At 41.6% G+C, this 15493-nt stretch overlaps 2 protein-coding genes across 2 annotated transcripts in view; both read right to left on the bottom strand.

Moving 5' to 3' along the window:
* TEK (TEK receptor tyrosine kinase) overlaps nt 1–7561 on the bottom strand; it is a gene marked incomplete at its 5' end in the record, with an annotated part of 44457 nt that extends 36896 nt beyond the window's left edge. Inside the window, 5 exons of the mRNA XM_064290853.1 lie at nt 211–362; nt 940–1068; nt 2702–2842; nt 3317–3448; nt 7384–7561. Of these exons, the coding sequence (XP_064146923.1) occupies nt 211–362; nt 940–1068; nt 2702–2842; nt 3317–3448; nt 7384–7561 (732 nt within the window). The remainder of the gene's footprint in view (nt 1–210; nt 363–939; nt 1069–2701; nt 2843–3316; nt 3449–7383) is intronic.
* An 822-nt stretch (nt 7562–8383) lies between these two features.
* LOC135232469 (angiopoietin-1 receptor-like) overlaps nt 8384–15493 on the bottom strand; it is a 61867-nt gene continuing 54757 nt past the window's right edge. The window contains exon 3 of the mRNA XM_064291818.1: nt 8384–8706. Within this exon, the coding sequence (XP_064147888.1) occupies nt 8558–8706 (149 nt within the window). The 3' untranslated portion in view covers nt 8384–8557. The remainder of the gene's footprint in view (nt 8707–15493) is intronic.

Consider the following 15493-nt stretch of genomic DNA (forward strand, 5'->3'; position numbering starts at 1 on the left):
AGGTAAACGCATATTCCCATACAGGCTGCTCTGCCTCCCAGGAACATGGCGTTTTGTCAAAGCTAATGACAGCCTAGCATTTTGTAAAAGTTAACCATAGCCTGACCCAGAAGGATGTAAGCCCTGCATGGAATCTAGCCTTTAGTGGGGTGGTTACTATACTGAAAGCATCCAGCAGTGTCAGGAGGTCAGATTAAGCATGGCTCTTACATGCAGCACTGTCCCATCCGGCTTCACCAGTGTCATTTCTTCGTTAGCAGGTAGCGGCCAGCCAGAGGCTTTGCAGATGGGGTTAAATTTACCACTGTTTACTTCTATGTGACCTGGCAAATCCACTATTTTTGGGGTCATCAGTGGCATACCTGCATGAAGAAAATGGCACTGTGAAATCACGCTTTAACACGGCAGTAACAGTAATAATAAAAATAGCTAGCATTTAGCAACTCATGCACTGGGCAAAAACCTTTGTAAATATTTTATTATTTTATGAACACATAATAAACTTGTGAGGTGGGTGCTATGGTTGTCTCCATTTATAGATGAAGAGACTGAGTGAGGTTCAGAGCCCAGATTCAAGCTCGAGATTGGTTGAATCCAAACCCCACGCTCTTCACCACGATGCTGTGTCCTTCAGAGGACCTGGGAGGTTCACTCTCAATATGGAAATGATCATCATGACCAGATCTCCCCAGACCTTACTCTTCAGTTCCGCTCTTGCTTTTTAATAGAATTAGTACAAATAAAAGCATATTATTTCTTCTTCCATTCAGCAAACAATCCCACGATATTGCTGACTGACCATATTACCCTCAATTTTGATACACGAGACATAAATCCCACTGAATGGCAAGCCTGTAAGTGGGAGATGAATAAGGGGAACAAGATGATCACAAGTGTTGGCGTTTGCACAGCCCTGACTACAGTGTTACCTTGCTTTACCTTCTTTCTCACATTGGAGCCCTTGCCGTCCTGGAGAGCACAGGCATCCTTGGAACCGATCGCACGGTTCCCCATTGGTGCACCTGCACCTAAGCTTACAGTCGGGCCCGTAATAACCAGGCTGGCATGCTGCAAACAAAGACATCACCAACCAGTATTAATACAGGGGATGGGAGAAAACTAAGGCTGTAGATGGCTCGTTTTGTTGTCTTCTTTTTCTTCAGGCTATCAACCTTGTGATTCGTACTAAGGCTGTGTGTAATTTATCTTAGTTACCAGAAACTTAAAAGGTTGGGGATTTCTGCTTCCAGGAAAGCCAAATAACTGCTGGCTGGGCCCTGAACCACGCATGCTCAGTGCAGACTCCGAGCAGCCCAGCTCATAACCTGGGCCCAGAGACACATTCACTAGGAAGCTGATGAAGCTTATGTTCCACACCTCTTACACACACACATCCCTTCCTAGGCCCTGGCAAAACACTCACATGTGCACATGATTTTGTAAAAGTCACATAAATAAGATACTTTTATATTCTTTTTTGAAAGAGGAACTGGATATCCCCCTGACTGCAGTCACTTCTCACCTTAAGGTGTACAATTCAGAGGCCAGGTGGGATTCCTCCACTGCTGTGGCTCCCTCAGTGTTCCATGGGGACTGACCAGGGACCTGAGTTAAGCGTTGAAGGTATCTGAAGCTTGCTTTTGTGGGACCCTCCTCTTTGCCCTCTTACTCCAAACCCCTAAACCTGCTCTGCACAACATGGTAGCCACTAGCCACGTGTGGCTATGGCGTACTTAAAACATGACTAGTCTAAACTGAAACGTGTTAGAATTCCAAGACTTAGTAAGAAAAAAGGAAAATGAAACATCTGATTAATTTTTTCTGTTGATTGACATGTTGAAATGATAATATTTTCAACAGATTATGTTAAATAAAATATTAAAATTAATTTACCTGTTTCTTTTTCCTTAATCTGGCTACTAGAAAAAATTAAATTACATATTTAATTTTAATATATATTACATAATTAATTCCATATTTATTTCTTTATATTTTTACTGGACTGCTCTGCCCTAGAGCATTGTTAACAAGTTGCTGGAAGATTCCACTGTAACTCTCATTAACGTCCAATACGGAGAAAGCTCACTTTGCAAGATAAATTACTGAAAAGCCTATTTGGCTGTAGGTTCATGTCAAGCTACTGTGTGAAAGTCAATGTGAAATGCATACTGGAAGACCACTAAACCTCATCAAACAGGAAAGTATGTCTTAGAAAAGAGAGAAGGACTCTTGGAGCAGGGGAAGTTGTTATTGCTTGAGTAAGGTTCACAGCAGGTAAGCTCTTAACTTCCTTAATTTTCAAGCCTCCAGTCCTGTCTGGATATAACCTAAAAGTTCTGATTTTTACGGTCTACTGAAAAAACAATTCTTCTGTGGCTTTCCTGCTCAAAGTATGCTCTGGAAACCAACAACATCTGCACCACCTGGGTGCTTTGCAGAAACGTAGACTCTCAGGCCCTACCTCAGACCTATTGTATCAGAATCTGTTATTAATGAGACCCTCAGATGATAAAGTCCAGTGTCTTAATGTGAAAGTATAATTAACTTTGGATGAAAACATCTGTAATTCAAAACCCTGTAACCCTGCAACACGTAGGTGACTGAGCAGTCTCGGTATATCGTAAACTGTGATTTCCAGGAACTGGATCTCCTTTGTACACTTGCTGGAGCATCTTCTGTTCAGAGGTGTGATTGAGCATACCTTCATTACACAGCAGTCCCTTCCAGCCTGTGGCACAGGAACACCCATATGGGTCTGGGAGACAGAACACGTAGGACTTGCATCCCTCTGGTCCACTACATTGTTCTTTACAGGTTCTACCAAATGTGTGCAGCCCACAAGCTTTGGGGGAGAAAAAAAAGTTGATTCAGAATGAAAAATGCAACTTCTTGAAATGCATGATTCTTCTTTTAAAGGGTCTCTCCTATACCAATGAGCATGGAAACAGTCAATCTTAGCTGTGGCATGAGCAGGGTGACACCTCTTACGACCACTTTACAGATAATGAAACTGCTTCACAGAGAGGACATCAGGACTACAGTTGTGTGGGCCATGCACTGCATAAACCTAGGGGTGACATTCATATTGTAGACATGACAGATTTTTACATTTATTATTATAACAACTTGCCAGTGGTTGGCAATAAAGAGTGTTGAGGAAAAGGCACCTTTTTTCTAATTCACATAGAGGTACCATATGGCCTAGCTACCATTTAGCTTCCATTGCCATCTGTATCCAGATAGCTAAAATTCTAAATCCAGCATTGATGATGGTCTTTTAAATCCATAGCTTACTCATCAATTACTCTTGACTTACCCTTCTCGCATGTTCTCCCCATAAATCCAGGAGGGCAAATGCACTCTCCGGTGTCTTCATGGCAGACACCATTGTTCACACAATCAGTGCAAGGACGGTTGCATTCAGGTCCCCACTTCTGAGCTTCACATCCTTTCGTTAAGGAAAACAAGGCTGGGATAAGTACCGCACATGTGCTCCACAGTCTTTATTGAACACCTACTGTGTGTCAGTCGTTTTACTGGATACCGGTATCTAAAGATGGATGAAATACAGCATCTGCTCTCTAAAACCTAATAGTCTAATGTGGGAGACAGACTTGTAAACACAAAATAATGTAGAAACAGAGACAAGAGGTGCCTAATCCTTTCTTGGGGATGGAAGATGGTATAAAGGAAGTCTTCCCAGAGGAAGTGGTATGTGCACTAGATCTGCACTGCCTACATTAGCAGCAGAGAGGATAAGACTGGAGAGTATGTTCCAGGCAAAGGTATGGCAGGGGAAGGGAGCATGGCACGTTCAGGAACTACAGATGTGAGTAGAGCTAGAGTGGTGGTTCTTAAAGTGTGGTCCCTCCCAGTAGCAGCCCCATCATCTGGGAACCGATCAGAAATGCATATCCCAGACTCTCATCCACAACCTACTGAACGAGAAACTCTGGGGGCGGGGGGTGGGGGGGTGGCTAGCCCAACAATCTATGCTTAACTCACCCTTCAGGTGATTCTGATGAATACTAAAAGTTTGAGATCCTCTGGCCTAGAGTATGCGGAGGAGGGATAAGGCAAAGGGGGAAGCAGGAGCTAATAACATTCACCTATTTTTCAAGTGGTGAAGTGGTTAAAAACTCAGCTGCTAACCAAAAGGTTGGAGGTTCTAATCCACCAGCCACTCCTTTGGGGCAGTTCTACTTTGTCCTATAGGGTCACTATGAGTCTGAATTGACTTGTTGGCAATTAGTTATTTTTCAGGTGGAAAACATGTAAGAAGTGAAATGAGATACACCAAACCTAAAGGGCAAAGATGGTAAAATGCTTACAGACTCATTTCTGGGCTACCTCTCTCCAGCACTTGGTGGTTCACTTTATACAGGGAGCAGTATGTCCTCTGGGAGGGCTGAGATCTCAATTGTTGAATAGGTCCAAGGATACCTTCTAATATAAGGAAAATGTAGGGGGTTTGGATGACCCTTTTGTCGTCAGGAATTTAGTTTCACTTGTCATCTGAAAGGAATTGGTATCTTTGTCCCTGAATGTTAGTCTCTCAGTAGTAGGTTTGGACCTGTGCCCACAGCTGATGTAACTGTATAATTTCTTTGGCAAAGTCTCATGGTCACCAGTATTTTCTCTAAAATAATCAGGGAGACTGTCAACACAAACCCTCTCTTACAGCCTTCCACTTAACAGATAAAGCTACAAAATGTCTAAAAGGTAGCATTTATAAGACCTTAATATATAAAGGAAAAAATGCTCTTGCACCATTTATTAGTGATTTCTTGAGATTCAGGCCACAGGTTATTTGCACATGTTAAAAAGTAATGGTAGCAGACAACAGAGATGAAAATGAGCTTTCTGTTTATCCCTATTCCTTCCTGTAGACCTGTCCCAGCTTCACTACTTAAGGGAGTAATAGGGAAGGTTCCTTGGGGAGAGCGAAGTCAGGAAAACAGTTGGTTAGTAAACACTAACGAGTATGCAGTTAGTCTTCTGTTATTTCCTTCAAAAGTCTTGTAATCTGGTAGTTTAAAAAACCATATATTCATGGAATAAAGAGAGAAATCACATAAACTTAAGGCTTGTGGAAAATCTTTTGTAAGGGAGAGAATTTATGGTAAGAAGAAATCCTACAAATATAACTCATGTGATATTTTAATACAAATCCTTAAGCAATGACTATGCCTAGGCTTCAATTCATCCTGGAGAGCTACTCTAAAGTTATGAGGAATAAATAATTACCTGCAGCTGTACCACATTTCTTACTGAACATCAAAGATCTCATGCTGAGAAATACAAATATCTTTAAATGAGATCATTGTGGTCCAACTCTAAATTTCTTAGGCATCAGACATTAGATAGCACAGTGCTGCCCAACAGTTTTGTGGAAATACCCCTAACAGCAGAGGGAAAGGAACATGTATTCCTAGCAATCTGAAAAGAGACAACTTGAAGTTAAAAATGTGTTTGAAGTCTTTTGCTTTATCTTAGTATTTCAGGGGAATTTTAAATTTAAGTCTATATTATGTCATATTTATTTTGACACTAAAAAAATTTTTTTTGAGCTTTTTATCATATATTGGCATCTGATGTTCCTGGAAAATGTGTCCCATTTTACCCTGGACTCTGAATATCCCTGGTAACCAGCTGCCATCACTTGATTCTAACTCATGGCGACCCCATGTGTCAGAGAAGAACTATGCTCCATAGAGTTTTCAAAAGCTGTTTTTTCAGAAATAGATCACCAAGCCTTTCTTCCAAGTCAGCTCTGGAAGGATTCAAAAGGCCATCCTTTCAGTCAGCAGCCAAGCTCTTAACCATTGGTGCCAGCATGGGGTTGCCATAAGTTGGGGATTGGCTTGATAGCATCTAATAATGAATCTCTGGTATACAGGGTTATATCAGATTGGAGAAAAGCTATCTAAATGAAATCAATGCGACAAAACTTTCGCTGAAAATAATTGCTTCCTTGCCACTGGGACTCTCCTGTGAGCAGAATCAAAGCGGAATTCACCAGCCTCTCCAAGTCTGCAGAAACTTCACATAGGGGTGAGGTATGTGTGAAGCAACCTGTTGGAGACTGGATCTTGCCGTTTTGCTATCATCATAAATCATATGTATTTTTTAAAAGGTTGGTCTTACAAAAAGGCTAACACGACACTTAATAGAAGAGAAGCACAGTAGTCATCCAAGAGGAAACAGATCCTGGGATATACAGGTGATTCCTCTTGGGTCTGCTCAAATAGCACTGCCTGAAAAATACCTTGCTAAAAAAAAAAAATTTTTTTTTTTTTTATATTTTATACCCACAAAGCTGGCTTAGTGTGGAGCCTAAACTTTATGAACTACTCTCTTTATACTTCCATTGTCATATTGCAGTGTCTATTTATCTACTTAAGTATCTACCTGCTCTGATAGAGAATTACCCAACAGGCAGGGGTTTGTCTTGTTAACTTTGTATTCTCAACACCAGCACAGTGCCTGGCACAGAGTTGTGATCCATACGTGTTGTTGAATTAATTAATTAAAATAATGCAAAGCAAAAAAAAAAAAATCTCCCTCTTCACGAATGAGAGATACCAATCATCAAAGTACTGACCAATCATCAGAGTACTGACAGAGAAGTCCAGGGACTTAGACCTGAAGGCCTGAATGTTTATATCATGGACATCTGGCATTGCTGGGGCAAATTCAGGGCAGACCTTCTGCTTTCTATAGACCAACTCCAAGCAAAATCCAAGAAAAACTACTGATGATGATTACTCTCCACACTGGTAGTCACAATGAAAAAAGAGTTTCATTTGTTCTAACTCTTGCATTTTTCAAAGCTGAAAATAAAAAGCCCATTCGATGACCTGGTAAGTGTGGGATTTGCAGAGGACTTGATGTTTAACTAGATATTATGCCAACCCAGGAGCCCCAACTCACCCTGCGAGGAGCCACCTTTCTGGGAGGCTGCCCAGTTCACTGTGATTGCCCTTTTTGTGGAGATTATCCTGTGATTACACTGTATGGCTCTGCCCTTGTCTACAGCTAATTGGTCTAGGTGGCTAGATTTAGCCAGTATTAAACCAATCAGGTTCTTTATCTTGGAAATTTAAAACTGGAAGTAAAAGAAACATTGTAAAAGCTGAGTTGTGGTAATAATATCCTATAGAGAAAGTCCACCACCTTCCATTGCTAAGCCTCAGATCTTCCCTGGAGCCTATCTTTTCCGCAACTTGCTTGTCAGTTTTCCACCTTTTTCCTAAGAATCCTCAGTACCCTTCTAACCAATACCTAGTTTTTGCTTAAGCCAGCCAGAGTCAGTTTCTGTTACCTGCAACTAAAAACCCTAACAACCCCTCCACCAATTGTGGTGACTTCTCAATCACTTACTCCGGACTATCAGCCTGGTGAAGGCCGAGGTGAAGAGGTTTCCTCCTATGTACCTGGCCGAGTACACTCCAGCATCCTGGGGCTGAGCACGTGGCAGGTGCACTTCTAAAATATCTGGGACTTCGTGCCGGGGGACTGAATGGATGAAGGAACCTGGTAAGAGAGAGGAGTGGAGAACAATGGGTCATATGCAAACGCTCTAGTTTCCTTGTCTGGCCCTCCCATTTGATCAGTTTTCCTTGACCTGATAAAGAAAATATGCTCTAACATACTGCATGTGGGAGAAGAATGAAAAGTCTGAATCGTTTAAAGTTCTCCCAATAGTCATAAAAGGCATGGTGATAGAGAAGACAGATAAATTTTTGAGCCCTACCACCAAACACAGGAAGAAGGGGATAGGCTAAAGTTCTTATCTTCTGCAAAGAGAGGTGAACATAGAGGAGTGAGCATACTTAGGTGGGAAATGTCAGGTAACCCTGCCAACTAATTAACTAATCAGGAGATTCCTAAAATCACTACTCCAGCCTGGAAATCCTATCCACCCACAGGACCCAGAATGATCCCCATCAATATTTCAGCTGAATGAGGCAACTGCCACTAGGTGGTGCCAAACCATAGAAAGGACCTAGACAGATTTGGATTAAAAAACAATTTACAGAGGGGGAAATCCCAGAGCTGCTGCGAATTGGCTTCCTGGGTTCAGTTTGATAATTTCCTTAACCTCACAATAAAACAACCCACATTTTGCATGGTTGAACTTGGGACCCCATTTATCACATCATGATGGAGTTTTTATTGTACGTACATACAACATGTATATGTGTATGTATTCTCAATGTAATTAATTTCATTAAGTAACCAAACACATTGTCTAAGAGGGCAGCTTCTATCTTAGAATTTGATAAACTTGCATCATGGCAGCTGTACGTCAAACATCTGCTCCCAAGCACACAATAGGATAACGACCCTATATGTTATGTGCTATCTGGTGTCTTGGAGCCCTGTTGGCACAGTGGCTAAGAGAGTTCAGCTGTTAACTAAAAGGTCAGCAGTTTGAATCCACCAGCTGCTTCTTGGGAAAACCGTACGAGGTAGTTCTGTTCTGTCCTATAAGGTCACTATGAGATGAAATCGACTCAATGGCACCGAGTTTGGTTTTGGTTTATCTGATGTCTCACACTGAGGTATTGGAAGGAAATAAAACATACTCACCATTTTTGTAAATCACTGCATCTTCTTCTTTAATCAACACCTTTTTGAAAGATATGTTCACATTATCTCCTTTGTCCACAGTCATAGTTAAAGTAGCTGGTAGGAAGGAAGCTTTCGAAAAACAAAGAGAAAAAAATACCGAAAGGAGTTTACACAGTTTCTCCAGGAACAACTGAACTTTGAGCTTTAGAAGATGGCACTTGCCAAGAGTCAGCTAGTTTTTATGATATGAAACAAGTGGTGGCTAACTGGTTTTAACCTTTCTGAGGGTTATATACCCTTTTAATAAGCTGATGAAAGCTATGGTCATTTCCTTTGTAAAAGTGCAAATATACACACGCAACATACACATACAGAATTTTTCCGTACAACTGGTTGGGGAAATGGAGACTTTGAGTCAATTAACATCTATTATCAAAATAAGGCCTGATATTAACTATATTAACTAAGAATCTGCTGTCTTTCTCCAATCCCTACCAAAACGGAAAGGAACATGGATGGCCAGATATTTGCCAAGTAGAATTTCCCTTGGTCTTTTTGTTTTGTTGTTGTTGAAGTCCCAGCTAATTCTAATGGCTTTAGGAATGCCTGAAGCATATTTCAGTGAGGTCAGCATAATGCTAGACTTATTACTAATAATGTAAATATTAGAATATTCAAGAATAAGGCAAGGATGAAATATAATATCTTGCTATTCTACCTTTTTATTATATATATGAACTGATATCATTATGCGAGTGGACAATACTGGGAGGAAACTGGGGAAATTATTGCATGTTTTAAAGAAAAATATTAGGGATCAAGATGATGGTCTTTTCAAAAAAAATATTTTATTGTGCTTTCGTGAAAGTTTACACAGCAAATTAGGTTCCTATTTGACAGTTTCTATACAAATTGTTTAGTGACATTAGTTGCATTTCTCACAGTGTGTCACCATTCTTTTTAATTGTGTCCTGGTTGTTCCTTTTCCAGTACTCTAGTTTTCCTGTCATCTTCTCATCTTTGCTTTAGTGATTGTTGATCTTTTGGTTTCATATGGATGGCTTTTTTACAGGAGCACTGTACTCATGGGTAATATCCTTTATTTGTCTGCCAATCTAGTGGTAGCCAGGCACTCTCTAGTTCTTCTGGAAGATGGTCTTTAAATGATGATAAAAAGGAGCCATCCACCAGGAAGATATAATAATCCTGAACTTGTATTGGCACCAAAAAACTGAGCAATCAATGAAGTAAAAACTGACAGAGTTAGAGGGAGAAAATGACATATCCATAACACAGTAGAAACTTTCAGAAACTGATTACTAATCAAATAGACTGAAAATTATTAGGGAAAAAATATAGAGGATTTAAATAATACGATTGAAGATCTGTTGGCTATTCATGGAACCCTGTGCCCAGTTATCTGAATACATGTTATTTTAAAGCATATTGCCTGCAGATTAAGCCACAAAGCACCTCTTCATGAACAACAAAGAATCAATATCCAAATTCTCCGATCTGAATGCATCTAAACAAGAAATCAATAAGAAAACATTTGTACCCTGAGGTATGAACTGTTTAGCCCAGGTCCAAGCCTTGAGGACCTGAGGGACACCTGCTAAGGAACTTGGAGTGAATCAGTAGGTCTCCGTGACTTTGTTCTCATCTCATCTGAGGTTTTTGGATCAGTGGATTGAGAGAAGCTGATCAAGTGTTGTGTGGACCTTTGGCGTAGAGAGCTGCTCTGTGAGGGCAGAAGACACCTCTGAACCACAGTCAGGAGGAGCCAAACTTGTCCTCAACATTGGGCTGTGTCTCTGGCCCAGGCATGGTGCTCTGACAGGACTCCCCAGCATCACCAGGTATGTGATTGCCTTTGGTGCAGGTGCAGACTAGGACATAGGGCAAACCCAGAGGGAGAATGATGTAGAATTAAGGGCACTATCAGTGTTGGAATCAGACAGTCTTGGACTTGAATTTATCCTCTGCTACTTACTGGACACCTTTGAGAGAATTATTTCACCTCTGCAGTCTTAGTTCCCTCATCTGTTACTCGGAGGTAATATCTACCTTTAAAAGGTTAAGAATATTAAATGATGTAAGTCAAGCCCTTGCCGTTGTTGCTGTCAGGTGCCACTGAGTCGATTTTGACTGATAATGATCCCACATAACAGAGTAGAACTGTCCCAAAGTGTTTTCTAGGCTGTAATCTTTACAGGAGCAGATAGCCAGGTCTTTCTCTTGAGATGCTGCTGGGTGGGTTCAAACTGTCAACCTTTTGGTTAGCAGCTGAGCTCTTAACTATCGCACCACTAGGGCTTCTTAGTCAAGCCTTTCCAAAAAGAAAAATCAAACCCATTGCCTTCGAGTCAATTCCAACCCATAGCAACCCTATAGGACAGAGTAGAACTGCTCCATAGGATTTCCAAGGCTGTAATCTTTACGGGAACAGACTGCCACATCTTTCTTCCACAGAGTTGATGGTGGTTTTAAACCACCGACCTTTTGGTTAGCAGCTAAGCGCTTAGCCACTGTACCAAGAGGGCTCCCTAGTCAAGTCCATAAGTGTTTAGAAAAGGTCAGTGTCCTTTCCAAATGGCAGCACTGGTGTGGTGACATTTCTAATATGAACACGAGTGGCAGCTTTCTCAAAAGTACCAAGATGGGACCAGCCAGGTAGGGAAGGCAAGCAGGGACCAGGGCAGGAGAAATTGATGGGATGTCTTCTCACATTGGCAAGGGGCTTCATTTAGCAATCCTAGTGCATTTGCTCTCTGTAACATGCTCCTGGCTCTGAGACATTTTCTTGATCAGTTGAGATTTTTTTCTGACCAGTTCACTTTGTTGTTTCTTCCTGTGTGCTTTGTTTATATTTTCTGCCCCTTTGTATGACGGGGGTTTAGCTGACTGTGGGACTTCTCATTCTCAGCATTGTATTCTGAAAAGGAACCGAGATTCCCCAGTCGGCTCAATGCCAATGTAGCTGTTTCCCTCACTTTGTGGCACTTTATTATTTCACACTTTGTGCCTTGTAAACCGCCTGTTGGCACAGGTAGGAACACGGACACGCCAGAGTCTCACTGCTGCTGCCAGTCTTCATCCAGCCTGTCACCTCTCGCATTGTTGCCAGGCAGATGTTCTCTGTTGAGTACTAATTAAGTGGTCTAACCTTTGTGCTGCACCTTGGGTTTCCCAACGAAACAGGAACCTGGCTCCCACTTTATATGCAGTAGACATATATTGACGTCCCTTGACTTGACTGGATCATAAAAACATTAACCGCGTTTGGTGGTGCAGTGGCTAAGCAGTCCACTGCTAACCAAAAGGTCAGCAGTTGGAACCTAACAGCTGCTCCTTGGGAGAAAGATGTGTCAGTCTGCTTCCATAAATATTATAGCCTTGGAAACCCTATGGGGCAGTTCTACTCTGTCCTATAGAGTTGCTATGTGTCAGAATCGACTCAACAGCATTGAGTTTGGTTTTTGGGGTTTAGTATTGACCAGACACTGTTCCAAGCAGAGCTTCAAACAAGTTCTAACTGGTTTAGTCATGGCAGATGAAGTGAAACCAGAACAGATCTGAATTTTTACAATTTAGTGGTCCAGAACAATAACCAGAATGAAAAAATTATAGGTCAAAGCCCTGGAATGGGAGATTCAGAAGAGGGGTAGTGAGCCTTTTCAGGAGCCTGATGCATGAGTCTGGATTATTAGCAGGATTATTAGTGGAGTGTGAAACACATTCAAAATGGCACAGTGAGCTGCCATCTTTGAGCAGGACACTGCTGTTTCTAACTCTGCTCAAAATCCGATGGGCAAGAGGTCTGGTTGCTATGCAACAAGTATGCTGCCCTTGTTTTCTAAGAGGGAGATCAGGTTTCTGGCAGGGTTTTGACCCATAATTTTTTCTATTACCCAAATTCCGGTTCACCTAAATTTTAAAAGTTCAAGTCTGTTCTGGTTTTGCTTCCTTGGCCATGGCTGAACTGGGAAGAACTTGTTTGAAGCCCTTGTTCTAAGCACTTTACAGATATTTAATTTTCATAATATCCCTGTGAGGTAAGCACAATTACTATCCTAATTACACAAATGATGAAATTTAGGTACAGAGAGGTTAAGTAACCTGTCCAAGATCATAAACAAGTACAGGGGAGAGCTAGGATTTGAACCAGGCAACCTGATCGAGAGGTGTTTTGCCTGCCTATCCTACATTATGCAATGCTAGCACTGGAAGAGACTTTAAAGTCCAACTACCTAATTGTATGGATGGGATGGCTAAGGTAGGATTACGACTTGCTCAAGATCATTTGCATGAGTTATTTAACTAGCAGAATTTAATTAAGAACATAATCCATCTAACTGGCTGCCTGTCATTTATTCCTTAAGGGTTGGAGAAAAAGTAAATGGTAGTAAAAGTTGCACACAAAGATGTTTCCCATGGATGAAAAATAATGGAGCTAAATTATGGACTCAACAGCAATGGGTTTTTTAAATTTGATGTTAGATAAGTACTAAGGGGAATAATGTAGTTAAGTGTGTATTATTTTATTTAATTCTCACAACAGTCATCTGTGGAGAGTACCCATAGTTTAACAATGAGGGACACAGAGTTAAGGTTAATTAAGTCCATTAGCCAAGGTCCTGTAACAGTGAATAAAAGAGAAAGTAGAGACATGAACTCAACTCCACACTTGTTTCTCAGCATGAGCTCTCTTGACTCATTGTTCTCCAGCCCTACATCCTTGGCTCTCAGTTCCAGCCATTCTGAGCTATATTCACTTCCTCAAACAGACCACATCATGTCCAGATTCCTCCTTTCTCTCCTACTCCTTTTCTCCTATGCCTCGCCAACTCCTACTCATTCTTCAGCCTCCATTTAGATGTCACTTTGTCCAGGGGCCCTGGAATAGGGATGGATTACCCAGTAAGGAAGGTATGTGCAGCTTTACTCGTGCTTACTTAATCTGTAGTGCACAATTTCACCTTTTTTTTTTTTACCACATCTTTGAAACTCATGCGAAATTGTGCACTACAGATCAGTAAGCGTCTTAGTCATCTAGTGCTGCTATAACAGAAATACCACAAGTGGATGGCTTTAACAAAGAGGAGTTTATTCTCTCACAGTCCAGTAGGCTACAAGTTTGAATTCAGGGAGCCAGCTCCAGGGGAAGGCTTTCTCTCTCTGTTGGGTCTGAAGGCAGGTCCTTGTGATGCATCAGTCTTCCCTTGGTCTGGGAGCATCTCAGAGCAGGAACCTCAGGTCCAAAAAATGTGCTCTGCTCCTGGCACTTTTTTCTTGGTGGTGTGAGGTCCCCAACAATCTGCTTGCTTACCTTTCCTTTTATCTCTTGCAAGATAAAGGGTGGTGCAGGCCACACCCTAGGGAAGCTGCCTTTTATTAGATGAGGGCTGTGACCTTAGTAAGGGTGTTACAATGCCACCCAAATCCTTTTTAACCACATGCAGAAATTACGATTTATAACACATAGGAAAATCACAAAATGGAGGACAACCACACACGGCCTAACCAAGTTGATACACACATTTTGGGGGGGACATAATTCAATCCATTACAGTAAGTAAACACAATTAATCCCATGTGTCCTTGTTTACTGTAAACTCATGCGTATCTTTCTTACTGGTTGATCTGCCCCTGCCCTGAAATCCAGTTTAGGTGCCCTCACAGCTGCTCTCCAAATACCCTGCACTTTCCACATACAGCCCCCCTTGCAGTACATCTGGCCCACTAGACTGAACGCTCAAGGAGGGCAGATCCATATCTGTCTTCAAAGGCAGCAGAGGGTGGCGGTCAAAGCCTGGCCTCTGAGATGTGGCCCGAGTTCACCTTCCCAGGTCCAATACTCACTGGCTGTGTGAACTCAGAGAAGTTACAATAGCTACAAGTCTCTTCTTTTAATGCGGTCATAATAGTCCTCAACAGGTCTCTGAGTGGTACAAATGGTTTGCACTTGACTGTGACCTAAAAGTTGGCAGCTCAAACCCACTCAGTGGCACCACAGAGGAAAGGCCTGGGAATCTGCTTCTGTAAAGATCACAGCCAAGAAAACCCTATGGAGCAGTCCTACTCTGTAACACACGGAATGGCCGTGAGTCAGAATCGTCTTGATAGCGACGGGTTTGTTTGTTTGTTTAATAGTCCTCACTAGATATGCATTAAAAGTAAATTAGATAATAATATTCATCCAGTTGCCAGGGGAGTGTCAGTCACATATAAATAGGAAATGTTAACCACTGTTCATCACTGCATCAAGAATGCTTGTGGAATGAAAGGATAAATGAATGAATGTGATTTCAAGTTTTCTGATTTTCTCTATGCTTTCAATATGTTCATTTGTGTTATCATGACTTCACAAATCACACTGGAATTTTGCAGTTCTTAAAATAAAGCTATTCCTCAACTGAAAATGGGGTGGGGGAAATGCTTCCTGTGATGGACTGTTCTAACACAGATCTTTGGATCTGGAGATATTCTCAACTTCATTTATAACTTCCTCTCCCCAAATAAAATTGTCAGTGAGGGTTGACAAAGCTGCTTCTGACTGTTTTGGATGATGCCATTGATAAAAACAGTTGGGCCATTTGGGGTGTGCGAGCCAATTTAAGCTGTGTTTTGGCACATTCCAAATGGATTTTCCACTTCCTCTCCAGAAGCACGAGTCAGCAGCATGCAGGAATATACTGATGTTTATCCTATCCTGCTGGGTCCCTGGGCAGGCACTTCTGAGTTCCATGGCATTTGACTCAGAAATTAATAGGAACATGAAGGCGTAGCTTTGGTGGTTTTCATGGTCCACCATGAAGGTTATCACTTTCCCCACAACACATTTTAACCACTGGACCGTCAGCAAGATAAATGGAACCAGTTCAAGAGCCTGAGATGTTACTGTTAAAATACAGGA

Source organism: Loxodonta africana, chromosome 9, assembly GCF_030014295.1.
Source record: "Loxodonta africana isolate mLoxAfr1 chromosome 9, mLoxAfr1.hap2, whole genome shotgun sequence".
NCBI lineage: Eukaryota > Metazoa > Chordata > Mammalia > Proboscidea > Elephantidae > Loxodonta > Loxodonta africana.